The sequence below is a fragment of the Equus caballus genome, chromosome 22 (assembly GCF_041296265.1).
Source record: "Equus caballus isolate H_3958 breed thoroughbred chromosome 22, TB-T2T, whole genome shotgun sequence".
Classification (NCBI taxonomy): domain Eukaryota; kingdom Metazoa; phylum Chordata; class Mammalia; order Perissodactyla; family Equidae; genus Equus; species Equus caballus.
This window is the reverse complement of record NC_091705.1, coordinates 29,557,091-29,571,160: the sequence shown is the minus strand read 5'-3', so window position 1 is coordinate 29,571,160 and position 14,070 is coordinate 29,557,091. Positions and strand designations below refer to the sequence as shown.

The window sequence follows — 14,070 nt, the reverse complement described above, 5'->3', positions numbered from 1 at the left end:
GCTGCTGAAGCGGAACGCGCACACTTAACCACTGCGCCACCAGGCCGGCCCCTGATGGGGCTTTTTGCTGACAGAGGGATGTGAGGACTCAAGGAAGTAATTAGAGAAGTAAAGAGGTGATTGTATCTGTGCTGTGCACTGGGCTGCAGGTACAGCCGATGGGAGAATGCATGGATACCAAACAAGAAACCATACCGTCACACAGCAGTCCATCAAAAAAAAGAGCAGGCCTTTTTTTTTTTTTTATGTGAAGCACAAAGAGAAATACTGTGGCTACAATTGAAATGCAATCCCTGGAGGAAATGACCATGCCGACTTAGCCATTAAAAAAAGCTCATAATCCTCAAAATACACATGACACATTTTTCCAAGGACAAGCTTCCCCCATGTTTAGATCACTTCTGAATCTGAATTCAGAGAAGTTTGCAAGGGTCTCTGGGTCAAGAGCTAGAAAGGGATGCCTGGAGAAAGGTAGCCTGTGCCCCACAGGCCGGTCAGGAGCGGGTGCTGGCCACCCCTCACCTCCTGGCGTGGGTGACAGCCCCGGGCACCCATGGCGACTTCAGCCATAGTGAACATCTGCGCCGAGCAGCAGGAAATTCTAGGGAGAGACGGAAACACTGTCATCAGCTGGAAGGGCACCCCTTGTTGGTGGGTGTGGGGCTGCTGGGTTTCTAGAAGGAAACTTGGGGAGCCTGCCTGTCGGGAAGGAGAGAGGAGAGGGGGCCTGTCTGCTGACAGAAAGGTCAGAGCGAATGTGGGGCCCTCGGGGTCTCGCCTTGGGGGCCTGCACATCACGGCCGCCAGCGCCCATGAATGTGCCAGCAACTTCCCTTGTGGCTATTTCCTTCACAGCCGTGGGGAGCCCCGGGCGGCGTGGAGGCCTTCATTTGTCATCCCGGCCTCATGGCAGCCCCAGGGAGCCCTTGTGCCAAGCAAGGCTGAAAAACCACTTCTCTTTGCTCTTTCATGCCCTTCACTCAGGGTTTTCAGAAATGAAGAAGTTAAATTGCCCCATGGGGTGTTTTTTTTTTGAAAAAAAAAATCTTGGTAAAATGTGGGGAACACGGGGGATGTTTCCTCTGTGCTCTCAGCTGTTTTCCTACAGTCTCTGAGCCCCGTTAGTTCCCTGGTTGGAAGAATTGGGGATTGATTGACAGGACATTGGGAGCGAGGGAGAGTGAGGAATCTGGGTGGTGAGGGGGTTTCCCGGGGGCCTCAAGGTTATCAGGAAGGCCACTGTCCGGGTAAGGAATGCGACGGTGGGTAATGGTTTCATTGCAGAGATACTGGCTTTGTTGGGATGTGTTGGGTGTAGGGGGCCTCAGAGTGGAGGCACCGAGGAAGCCAGCAGATGCACAGGTCAGGAGTTTAGAAGAAACTGGAAGTGCAGCTGGGCCACTGGATGGCACAAAGGTGGCTGTTCAGCCCTAGAGAGTGGATGAAAGTGACCAGGGAACGGGGATCGTGGGGGAAGGGCAGGGGCCTGGAGAATGCCCTCCGGGAAGGAGGAACCAGCCAAGCAGGTGGCAACAGCCAGAGAGGAGGCTGGAAAACCAGGAGAGGGGGTCTCCAAAGCCGAGAGAAGAAAGCATCCCAAGGACAGATGCTGCGGTGGGGTGGGGGGTGGGGGGTGAGACGAGGAGAAAGGCAAGCAGAGGCCGTCCATCCCGGCATCTAAAGCCGCCAGACACTGACCGCGCTTTACACCCCACGGGCCTAGAAGGATGCTGGATGCTAAGCAAGGCAGGCAATACATATTTGCCAAATATGTAAACGCCTCCACTTTATAGAAGAGGCTCAGCGGCCACCAGTGAGCTCCCCTTCCACGGGTGAAGTGTGGGGACAATGATGGTTAAAAGCAGGGACCTGGTTTTGACCCTGGGCTTCATGTAGCAGCTGCTGGCTTTCCTGCGTCATGGTCTCTCTACTCCGTCATTCACAGCCCCCACCCTCCAGGGCTGTCGTCAGGGCGGAAGGCACTCCGTACCAGGTGGCACGGAGGCAGCTCTCCAGCAGCGGGTTGCCGGTGTTGTGGGAGGTTTGGTGAACAGAGACCTTTGGACTCACCTGGTAAGACCGAATCACCAGGTTGAAGACCTGGATGCGGCTGGGCAGCGGGAGAGGGAAGCCTTCTTGCAGCCTCTCTGTAACGGAGGTGGAAGTAAGGACCGGGGGAGGGGAGGGGAGGAGAGGCAGGGGCCCGAGAGAGCCAGGCGAGCGCCCTCCCTGAGCCGGTGTGTCCAGCTCTGGGAGGGGCTGGCACGGGCACTGAAACGAGGGCTGCCCTGGGTCTCCTGCCCTGTCCTCCACCGTGCTCCAGAGACCTGGGACCCTCACATTCTCACCCCATCGGCCCCACGCCCACATCCAAGACCTGTGCAGGCCTCTTGCCCACAGCACTGCTGGTGTCACCAGGCCCGAGTGACAGCCAGGGGCGGCTGCTTGCAGGGGTGTGGACAGTCCCTGGACATGCCACTGGGGGTGTCCACTCGTGTGCACACGAAGCCCGTCGATGTTTAGGATGAAAGCAGAGATGGTCAGTGGCCGGGGGCCGGCTCCCCAGCACCACCATATTCTGAACTGGAACCCTGGAGAATTCTAAATCAAATCTGGTCTCCCAGGTCATTATGAAGAGACGTGTGCCAAGGTGGGAGGATCAATCACACTGTCTATACTAATTTGTTGTCTTAATGTATGATTGCTGGCTATTCCTGTCACAGTTATGTGGGCCTCTCTGTCTTCTCCCCTGACTCTGCAGGCGTCACCAGGGTGGTGAGCAAGCTCAGCCTGTCTCTCAGAGTCAGGAAAAGACCAGCTCTGGCTTCAGAGCTGGCATCACACCTGTGCTCCATGTCTCACCTGCTCTGTCACCTGGAATAGGTCACTGAACTCCTCTGATCTTCTATAGCCTCGCTTGAAAACTGAAGATATCAATATCCCCCCTCGCATGGCGCTGTCGTTAAGGGCTGGCTGAAACAATGGATGGGCCTGCAGTAGGAACTCACCTCCTGTGCTCCCTTTTTTCCATCCCTTCTCCAGGGCAGAGGCCATTTGAGGTGACCAGCTCCCACAGCAGGGGCCGGGCATTAGGTGGCTCTAGGAATTAACCCCTCTGCTTCCCCCAGGATGGAAAATGAATTGTTTCTCCAAAGCTCCTTACCATTGACCTTGGGAAGCACCAGAGTGGGCACGACATAGTTCATGATGGACTGCAGTAACTGCACCTGGAAATCAGAGGACAGGGCCCGTGTCAGGGCCTTGTGGCCTCAGCAGTGCTCCCTCACCCCCTCCCACGCAGCGCAACCCCACGGCTGGGAAAACCACCGAGAGACGGACACAAGTGAGGACGTGTGAGTCTGCAGCCCGATCAAGGTCACTGAAGTGATGTTTTTCACTCTAAAAGGTCCAGATGTAAAGCATGTTCTAGACTGCAGAGAGCAGGGCAGAGACAAGGGAGGTCCTCAGAGAGGATTCAAACATGACAACCTTTGCGTAAGAAAACGCATCCTCAGACTAGAGGGCACATTGCTTCTATCTTTCTGGCAGATGTTTGGCAATATTTATCAAAAGCCTTAAAGATGCGTGTGCCTGGTGGGCCAGCCAACACGCCCGGGAAGCGTTTATCCTCAGGAGATGACGTAGGGTGTGGCAGAAGTGTCGATGCAAGGATGCTCATCAGAGTGAGACATTCAACCAAAACAATAAATTAAAAGCAACCTACATGTCCAACGACTGGAGATTCATCTGGGGACATGGTGGCACTTGGATTCTAGGAAATACTATGCAACTGTTATTGATATTATAGAACTATCATTATCAACACAGAGATATTCAGGATATATTTTTGAGTAAGGAAAAGTAGGCAATAGAAACCACGTAATTCCATTTCATTATTAAACATGCACAGCAAAAGGTCAGGAAGGGTACACCTCATATTATTAACTAGGGGCTGGCCCTGCGGCTGAGTGGTTAAGTTCGTGTGCTCCGCTGTGGCGGCCCAGGGTTTCGCCAGTTCGAATCCTGGGCGCGGACATGGCACTGCTCGTTAGGCCACGCTGAGGCGGTGTCCCACATGCCACAGACTGGAAGGACCCACAACTGAAATATGCAACTATGTACTGGGGGGATTTGGGGAGAAAAAGCAGGGGAAAAAAAAAAGAAGATTGGCAACAGTTGTTAGCTCAGGTGCCAATCTTAAAAAAAAAAGAAAAAAATTATTAACTAAGTGGTGAAAATAGAAATGGTCTTGATTTTCTTTGTTTTGCATATCTGTAGGTTCTGATTGTTCTACAATGTATATGTTTTGCTTTTGCAATAAAAAAAGTTTTTCAAAAATAATGTAACACCCTCAAGATGATTGCGTGTCTTGGTGACATTTACAACTTGTAAATATGTACATTTTCGTTTCTGGAACAATTGAGTTTCCTTCCCCAGGCAGTAATTCCCTGGGTTCATCAAATGTGGTGCCCTTTTTCCCATGAATCTTGGAACTTTACATTTTTATTCTCTGCAGAAGCAGAAGTTAGTTACCGACAAGGTCAAGCCACTGAGAGAGGCTTGGCACCAGTATCTCCAGGAAAACACAATGAGGTCGCTTAGGATCTTTCCGTTTATTGTAATCTTATCAGATGGAAACGGCTGGCTGGATCTCCATCAGATTTGGAGGGGACATTGGGACAGTCTGACTTTGGGGCTGGGTGGCTTACAAGGCACCCCCGCGGAGGGGATCTTGGAGGGCATTTCAGAGATCTAAGGAAATGTTCTCCAGGGGCTCGACAAGAGGCCCCCTGGGAGATTTGGGCCACGTGCAGTAAGTCGCTGAGGACGGAGTCAGCAGCCGTGGCTTCTAATGGAAGTCACAGGGCGATGTGCGTTCAGGACGGCTATTGGAGAGCGTTTTAGCTGCTACTTACATGGGGAACTCAATCCCAGAGCCCCGGTGGGGAGGCAGGGGTGAGTCTCCTTAAGGACGGTCAGTGATTCCGGGGAGTGAAATCATCCACATGGGCTGGCGAGGGGCCTCCTCCCCTCCCTCCCACCTGCCCTTCCCCATCTCAGTAAGTGACTCCACCATTCAGCCAGCTGCTCAAGCCAAAATTCTAGGCCTTTCTTCATCGCCCTTTCTCTCACCACACACACCAAACCTCTCACCAAGTCCTGTCTAATTCTACTTCCAAAATACATCTTCCTCTTTCTTCCTTGCCTAGTCCCAGCCTCCATCACCTCTCACAAGGACAAACCACCAGCCTCCCTACTGATCCACGTGGTCTGACTCTCATCCCCTGTAATCCATTTCCCCCGCCCCAGCCAGGGCCATCTTTGTCAAGGTATAAATCAGATCACGTCACTCCCTGCACCAAACAGTTCACCAGCTTCTCACTGCCCTTGGAACACAATCTACTGTGGCACAGAAGGCCCGGGTGAGCCAGCCCCTGCCTGCCTTTCCAGCCACATCTCCTCCTCTGCCCCCTACTTCGCTGCTCTGGCCCACTGGCTTCCTTCCATTCCCCAAACACGCCAAGCTTGTTTCCACCACAGGACCTTTGCCCCTGCTATTTCCTCTGCCTGCAACAGATCTTCCCCTTCAGGGCTCCTTCAGCCCAAATATCACCTCCTCAGAGAGGCTCTCCCGGATCACAGGGTCTAACCTCAAGGCTCCCCAGCACTTTCCATGTTGTTTTTCATTGCATTGATCATGACTGAAACGATCTTCACCTCTTATTGTCTGTTTCCCCACCATGATGTAAGGCTCTCGAAGGGGGTCACTGTCTTCTTTATCAGCATATCCCCACACCTGGAGCAGTGCCTGCCACATAGTAGGTGCTCAACAAAGTAATTAACTTGCTCATTCAACAAACACTTGTTGAGATTTTCTGTTCCAGACTGCGCATGTTTAACCCCATTTCAATCTCACCACACTCACTCAGGTAGAAAGGGTCACCGCCGATTTGAGGGAACGGTCTGAAGCTCAGAGAGGAGAAGTGACTTGCCCAAGGCCCACAGTTAGTAAGCACAGAGCAGCGATGCCAGCTCAGGTCTCTCTGGCCACAGGGCTCCTCCCATCACTATGTCAGGTGCAAATTAGATGCAAATGAACCAGTGGCCTCCAGAAACGATGCCATGAGCCTGAGCGGCCCTCAGGACAGTTATCTCAAGATCAGGGGAAGGAAGGAGGCACCACAGGCCTCAGACTCACCGGGAAGGAGCCAATGACCGAGTGCTTCAGTTTCAGGAGCAGCCTGTGAAGAGGGGAGGGGAAGCTGAGACCTCATTCACCTGACCCTGCCGAGGGCCCAGCTGCTGGGGAGAAGGGGCCCGTTCTGGTGGATGCCACTGGTTTCCCAACCCAGTATCCACTCCCATCCCCTACATGGTCAGTGCTGGGCTGTGGGGAGAGCTGGCCGAAGGGCAGAGTGCATCTCCCCTGCCACAGGGACTGCTTCAAGGATGGACCTGCAACCCATGCTGGCCCAGTGAGAGCTGGTCCCAGGACTTCTGCTGGAAATATTGGGAACGAGGTGTTCTCTTTTCTCCAGGAAAATTAGGGAGCGGCTGGTGGCCATTTTTGCCATCACTTGGTGACAGCCTGCTGGGAAAGGAAGCCAGCAATAGGGGATGGCAGAGCCAAGAGATGGACAAAGTCAGAGTCCTAAGGACATCATTTGAGCACCTGGATTCATGCTTGTCTGAAACCCCTGGACTTTCCAATTACTTGAGCGAATAAACTATCCTCTCTTTACAGCCATTATGGCATTTTAACAGCGATTTCACAGAGAGGGGGAAATAAATGGCATTTTAATGAACCCCTATCATTCACTATGTTGAGTACTTTATCCCATTGAGATTCCTATAACACCGTAGGAGGCAAGAGCCATCACACTCCCATTTACAGACGAGGAAACTGACACTCAGAGAGGTCAAGCAATCTGCCCAAGATCACACAGCATACAATTAGCAAAGTAGGATTTCAAACAGGTCTCTCTGATGCCAAAACTCCTGTTGTCTCCAATACCATACAAAACTTGAAAGTTCGCTCTTGTTCAACAGGAGTTGGGAGCCCCAGGACTCCTGCCCCCTGGACCCTCACTACCTCCACCCTGCATATTTTACAGAGTCTGTGCTCAGCCATCACCCAGCTGTATCCTCTCTGGCTCCTCTACTGGAGAGGCCCGCGGGTGTTTCCAGGAAAATGAAATTCACATGTTTCCAAAGGAGTAACACTTGTCAAAATGATGCCCAGAGAACTGAGCAGTACAGAAACCTCAGGAGCTGATCTCAAGCTGAAGGACAGCTCTGTGCAAGCGAGAAGGCAGAAGTGAGCAGGAAGGTGGGTCAAGACTCAGTTTAAACAGCGTGCAGCTGATTAAGAGAGAGACACCAGGTCTGAGTGTTGGGGTCCCCGAGAGACTGACCCTCTCTCTGACAATCTCCTTCTCTCTCCTCTTCCCTCCTCTTGTGTCTCTGTCTCTCAGAGTCTCCCTCTTAATGTGTCTCTCCATCTGTCTGTCTGTCTCTCCCCCACGTCTGTGTTTCTCTTTTTCTGTGCATCTCTCTCTTTCTCTCTTGCTTACCAAGTGTCCCAAACACTTCAGCACATATGGATACCTCATTTAGTCCCCACAACGATGCTGTTGGCAAAAGATAATCGTTGGGCTTGTTTCACAGGCAGGGAAACTGAAGTTTGGGGAGTCCGGTGCTTGCCGAGGCGAGCCGCACTTCAGGTGCAGGCAGCCTCAACGCCAGAGCCCACTGGCCCAACCGCCACTTCCCCTGCCGGACTCCAACCCGGTCACGTGGATTCCAGAGGCTCCTGGCAGGGCGCGGCTGACCGAGACCGAGGACCGGGTGTGACGAAGTTGAAGTGGGCCCTCCAAGTGCCGAGGGAGGCCAGGGATGTGGGGTGGCTGGGGTGCTGGGGTTCAGTGTGGAGCAGAATCGCCAGCAGGCGCTGCCCAGCCATGAGTCGGCCCAGGACTGAGGGGTGTTAAGCTGGGACACGCTGGGCAAACTGAGATGACTGGTCACCTTACAATGTATGGCCTTGGGCAGGTCACTTCATGTCTGAGCATCTGTTTCACTGTCTGCAATATGGGGCTATTGTGCCCATGGTGCACTGTTTGGGCTTAAATGTGATGGATGAACAGGAAAGCAACGAAACAGTACTTGGCACGTTGTAAGCTCCTGGCTAGCCCATGGGCACCAAGAATGGATGGGCAGCCCCCCTCCCATCCCCACAGGCCCACTTACTTGTCCATCTTGACCTTGCCAACAAGCCTGTTGGACCTGGCGCTGACCTCCAGAGAAATGTTCGTGCTCTGCAAAGCAGCAAGCCAAGAGGTGAAGTCCCGATCCGGGGCCGGGGCTCTGCGAGGCCTCCAGGACCAGGAGGGTCAGCTTCGCCAAGGGGCAGACCCACAGAGCCCAAGGAAGGGGGGACTCCTGCTTTGTGCCTGTTGGTGTGTTCTGGACCCTCAACCAATTACCACTTTCTCCCCTCTGCTTCCGAGACCCTTGCAGAATTCCCAGGCCACTCCCATGGACTAGGTGAGACAGACTGGGGGGTTGGAGTTCAGGCCAGGCCTATTCTCACAGTCACTCATTCATTTATTCATTCAACAAATATTTACTGAATTGGGAAACTGAGGTTCCCACCTCAGCTCTCTGCCCACTGTCTGCGTGACCTAAGGTGACCCCATCGGAACCCACGGAATCTGCCAAGTGGGCAAAATGGGTCTTGAGTGGAGAGCGGGCAGATGTGCCCGAGGCCTGTGAGCGCCTCCTCGGCGGGGAGAGAGTCCAGCCCTCACTCCTGGTGGCCGTAGAGGGTGCCACCAAGTGTTTGTGGAGTGACAGAGTGACCAAATGGTTGAATGCACACATCAGCAGGGTCATAAAAACTTGGATAAGCGAAGGATTAAACACACAAGTGAAAACAGAAACAAAGATGCATGGATGAGTGAACGATGGATGGAAGGACAAATACACAAGCGAATGATTGACTGAATGAACGTATAAATGAACTAGTGAATGAACAACGGAATAGATGAATGCGTGTACGAAGCAGAAAAGGCACAGCATTTGCAAGTCAGCAGTCTAAGGGATAATTGAATGAATAAATAATCGAATGAATAAATGAATGAGTGAACAAATACACAAATGCGTAATTGTAGGACCAATGTTAGGAATGAATGAACCGGAAGCAGTACACCTATTTCAAGCCAACGACGGGATTCGTAATTGAATGAATGCATGTCTGTTAGTAGAGTGGTTCTGGTCTCAGACCCTGCAGCCACACAGTCCAGGATGGAATCTGGGTGGGACTTACACCGGCCGGCCCTGACCCCGAGGGCCGTGCTCTCAGCTCTGTCCAGGGCTCCCCGTCTGCCCACACCCGGGAATAGCTTACCATCTCAAGCAGGAAGAGGGGGACCAGCGAGGAGTTGGGGAAGACGACGAAGGCCTGGGCCTCCAAGGTAGGGGTGAGGACAAGGCCAGCGGGGCTCATGGTGAGCTGTGGTGGGGAGGCGGTTCCGAAGAAGAATTGCATCTTCATGTTGGGGAACACTTTGGCCACCTTCAGCCCCCCGCGGGGACAACCAACAAAGGGAGCAATTTTATTAAAATGTTTCTTTTTTTTTGAGGAAGATTAGCCCTGAGCTAAAATCTAGCACCAGTCCTCCTCTTTTTTGCTGAGGAAGACTGGCCCTGAGCTCACATTCATGCCCATCTTCCTCCACTTTATATGTGGGACGCCTACCACAGTATGGCTTGCCAAGCGGTGCCATGTTTGCATCCGGGATCTGAACCGGCAAACCCCGGGCTGCCGAAGCTAAATGTGCGAACTTAACCGCTGAGCCACTGGGCCGGCCCCTAAAATGTTTCTAAATCCTGTCTTGTCCCAGCTCTGCATAAACACCTGCGATGTCTTCCCATTGATTTCCAAATAAATCCTAAAGACTGCACGATGTGAGACCTGGTGCCCTGCCAACATCAGCCCACTCCACATCCCTCTACCCCTTTACCCTCCAACTTCAGCCACATGCAGCTCCCGTTCCTCAAATATGACCTGCTTTCTTCCCGTCTAAAACCCTTTGTACACTCTGTTCCCTCTCCCTGAATGCTTGTCCCCCTGCTCTCCCATAGCTTGGCTCTTTCCCTTCCTTCAGGTCTCAGCTCACATGTTGCCTCCTTAGAGAGCAGGGGTGGCTTCAAGGAGGAACTGAGGTGGGCTTTGGCGACACTCCCAGCTCTGCTGGTCTCCAAACCTCCCCCAAGTAAACTCTCAGTCTGAATAAAAATGATGCGATTGTTATGCAAATAAAGCTTCAAGTAATTCCCCCCACAGCTCTTCCACACCAGTACCTTCTCTATAGAAATTTCTGGAAGTGTCACCCCTGGAGAACCTGTTAAGGCCTGAGTGTTTGTGCCATCTGCAATTTCATACTATGGAAGCCCTAAGCCCAATGTGGCTGTGTGTGGAGATGGGGCCCTAAGGAAGTAATCAAGATTCAATGAGGTCATGGGGGGGCCTGATCCTATGGGATTAGTGTCCTTGTAAGAAGGGACAGCAGTGCTCGCTCTCTCTGCCTGTGCTCAGAGGAGAGGCCAAGCAAGGACACAGCAAGAAGGCAGCCATCTCCAAGCCAGGAAGAGAGCCCTCGCCAAAAACGGAATCTGTGGGCACCTGGATCTTGGACTTCCAGCCGCCAGAGGGTGAGAAATAAATTTCTGCTGTTGAAGCCACCGGGTCTGTGGCATTTTGTTACGGCAGCCCGAGCCGACTGAGATAGGAGCCTTCCATGACTGCCTGGTCTAATGTGACCTCATCGACCTGGTGGCTTCACTTATTACAGTCTGCATCTTCTTTTTCGGTGTTTTGGGTGCCTGAATAATCATTTTCTCTCTCGGCTGGACTGCAGCTCTGGCAGGGCAGGGACACGGTCTATTTTGCTGGATGCCCATGTGGGGCCCCCAGCACAGAGCGGGCACTCAGCAACTGTCTGTTGAATGGTTCAGCCCCAGCCTCCACCCTTATGCTCAGTGCCCGGGGGCTTCGAGCCATTCTCTGCACTGCGCACGGGCTGCACAAGCTACTGCCCCTCTCTCGGGCCGGGGCGCCTCTGGACCCGGAGAGGGGCTCTCATCAGGCACTCGGCAGACCCGTCTTCCCCAGCCCCTCCTGAGCTGACTAAAGGGGAGCAGGTGCTTTCTCACCTCGGGCAGGAACCTTCCGAAGAACTTGGTTGTCAGTTGGAATTTGGATTCCTTTGGAAGCTGTAAGCAAGGGAAGAAGAAGAAAGGATTCTGGGGGGGGCTGGCCCGGTGGTGCAGTGGTTAAGTGCGCATGTGCTGCTTTGGCAGCCCAGGGTTCACCGGTTCAGACTCCAGGTGTGGACATGGCACCGCTTGGCAAGCCATGCTGTGGTAGGTGTCCCACATACAAAGTAGAGGAAGATGGGCATGGATGTTAGCTCAGGGCCAGTCTTCCTCAGCAAAAAGAAGAGGATGGGTGGCAGATGTTAGCTCAGGGCTAATCTTCCTCAAAAAAAAAAAAAAAGAGAGGATTCTGGGGGGTTCTGTTACAGACCAGGGGTAGGAGGCAATTCCCATCTGAGGAGAGAGAGACTAACTATACAGACAGACAATGCCCAGACCAGATGTGACAATAGAACCAGACCCACTTCTGTGGCAAGCAGCCCAGAACAGTCAGGACGTGGTCAGTGATGGCCAGCTGCCCTATTTTTTTGCCCCCGACAAAGTCAAATACGCTCCCCAAAGCGATCACATAGGATGCCCGGCACCTGCTGGCCCACCTCCAGCTTCCCCTCGAGACAGCCTCCACAGGGCATGTCTGAAGACCTCACTTTTGCTCCCTATAAGGCGTTCCCACCCCCTGCCTGCCTATGAGTCTCTGCCAGATGCATGTGATGGCAGCTGACCCTGGCCCTGAATTGTTCTCATTCGGGTGGGCTTTGTTTATTTCCACAGGGGACCTGCGGGGGCTCCGCATCCGTTCGGTGCCACGACAGAGAGCGAGAACCTGGCCCCTCTTCCAGGAGCAGCAGAGGAGGAGCCCCACATGTCAGTGACCAGGTTGGGATCAGGGTGCACCTAGACTAGAAAGGATGGTCATTTCTTCATTTTACAGGTGGGTAAACTGAGGCCCAGAGAGGGACTTGGCCACGAATAGAGACAACGACGATGAGGACACTAATGGTGATGCGACGCTAAGGCTGGATTACAGAGCTGACACCTAGCGAGTCCTCGGTCGCTTTGTCATTCAGCCCGTGCTTCCTACAGCCAGGCCTGCATAGGAGCTTTGCACGCGGTCACATCTCATCTCACCCCCGTTCCACCCTTCGGAGGAAGCTACTGTCCCTGGTGTTTTATAGATGAGGAAACTGAGGTTCTCAGAGGTGAAAAAGCTAGTGATGGTCACCCAGCTGGAGCAGAGGGGGCTGCTATCGGCCCTCAGGTCTGGCTGACTCTGAAGTCGGGACCTGGAGCCCCTCTGGTGTGAACAGACTCGGATCCAAGCCCACTGCCTTCGGAGGCCCGTGCGCTCCCACCTGCACCCCCCGCCCGGCTTTACCATGCTGTCCTTGAGGGTCATTTTCAGGACTCCAGCCTTATGGTACACGAGCCCGGCCGTGTTGAACAGGTAGTCAGAGAGGCCCAGGTACACCATGCGGTCGTGGTCGGCAGGAAAGGCCAGCGCGGGCGGAGCAAAGGGAGGCGGGTCACGGTGGGCCGGATTGAAAAACTCCCCCTGCGGCGGAGGCGACAGAGTGAGGCTGGGCATCCTTCAGGAGCCATAATTTGACCTGTCCATTCCAGGAAGAAACAGGCTGGTGACACCAATCGTGCATTCACAGAGGGGAACGCCGAGGCCGGAAACCGACAGGAGCATCAACGCCTCCTGGGCGCTAGATTCTACGTGCTTTTCACGCCAACCCTGTGAGGTAGGTGTGGTCGTGCCCATCTTACAGGAAAGGACACTGAGGCAGGGGGAGGTGAAGTGACTTGCCCCAGGTCACTCGGGGGTAGGTGACCGAGCCAGGAACTGACCCTGGCCATCCAGGGTCCAGCAGCACACCCCCAGCCGCTCCACCGGCTCCGCCTTGACCTTACAAATAAGCACAGAAATTCTACTGATAGAACAATGAGATTCTGTTTGTTTCCATCTATCAAGCTAGCAAAATTTTTAAAGAGAGAGCTAAGCTGTTCTGAGTGTGTGTGTATTTTAAACCCATCCTTCCCAGTTTTTGGTGAGAGCATTCATATGCTGCTGGAGAATATATGTTTATATGTTTCTGAAGAGCAATTTGGCAACATGCTGCAAAAGCAGATCGTTTAGCTAAAAAATAATAACGTTGAGTTATAAAAGAGCAAATTGTAGATGGATACATATGGTAGGATACCATTATGTAAAACCGAAAGGCCTATAAAACATACTATAGAAGAGTTGTTGACACACACAGATATGTAGTAAAAGGATGTAAACAGCCCCAGGACGGCCACACGCTGACATCATCGGCGTGATCATCTCAGGGGGGTGGGACGGGCAGGTTTGGAGAGGGTGCCCAAGGGGGCCTGGCCTATTTATTTCTACAGTGTTTCATTTTAAAAAATCAGAGGCAAATATGACAAAATGGGAACGTTTCTTACATGTGGGTGGTGGGTACATGAGAGGGTGTAATATTCTCTGTACCTTTGAATCGTTTCGTCATTTAAAATGACCGAGCATCCCACCCATATTGTAGATTACCACGTGACTCTAAGCCTACTGAGATGGACCAACGGCCCAGCCAGGACTCATCTCTATACACATTGTGAGGTAAGGAGAGCAAGTGGAAGAAGCGTGCGTATCCGTTCAGACTAGCCGGAAAATCGCGATGGGTTTACATGTCCCTGTGTGCGCATGCTTAGAACCCGGGCTAGTGGGGGTTGACACCCCCTGGGGCTGACGGTCACTCGCTCTGGGCAGCAGCCTGGGGTGGGGGGGACCGTCAATAGGGCATTTTCATTCCTCATTCGCTGGGGAGAATTCGGCAGGGTATAAATCCT

At 53.0% G+C, this 14,070-nt stretch overlaps 1 protein-coding gene across 2 annotated transcripts in view; it reads right to left on the bottom strand.

Annotated features, from left to right (window-relative positions):
* Positions 1 to 208: 208 nt before the first annotated feature.
* The window catches only part of BPI (bactericidal permeability increasing protein), a 33,347-nt gene continuing 19,485 nt past the window's right edge, over positions 209 to 14,070 (bottom strand). For both annotated transcript variants that reach the window (XM_070248062.1, XM_023626545.2), the window contains 8 exons: positions 12,596 to 12,772; positions 11,218 to 11,277; positions 9,410 to 9,577; positions 8,251 to 8,318; positions 6,200 to 6,242; positions 3,164 to 3,227; positions 2,071 to 2,147; positions 209 to 601 (listed from right to left, as the gene is read on the bottom strand). In XM_070248062.1, coding sequence (XP_070104163.1) covers positions 563 to 601; positions 2,071 to 2,147; positions 3,164 to 3,227; positions 6,200 to 6,242; positions 8,251 to 8,318; positions 9,410 to 9,577; positions 11,218 to 11,277; positions 12,596 to 12,772 — 696 coding nt within the window. In that variant the 3' untranslated portion in view covers positions 209 to 562. The remainder of the gene's footprint in view (positions 602 to 2,070; positions 2,148 to 3,163; positions 3,228 to 6,199; positions 6,243 to 8,250; positions 8,319 to 9,409; positions 9,578 to 11,217; positions 11,278 to 12,595; positions 12,773 to 14,070) is intronic.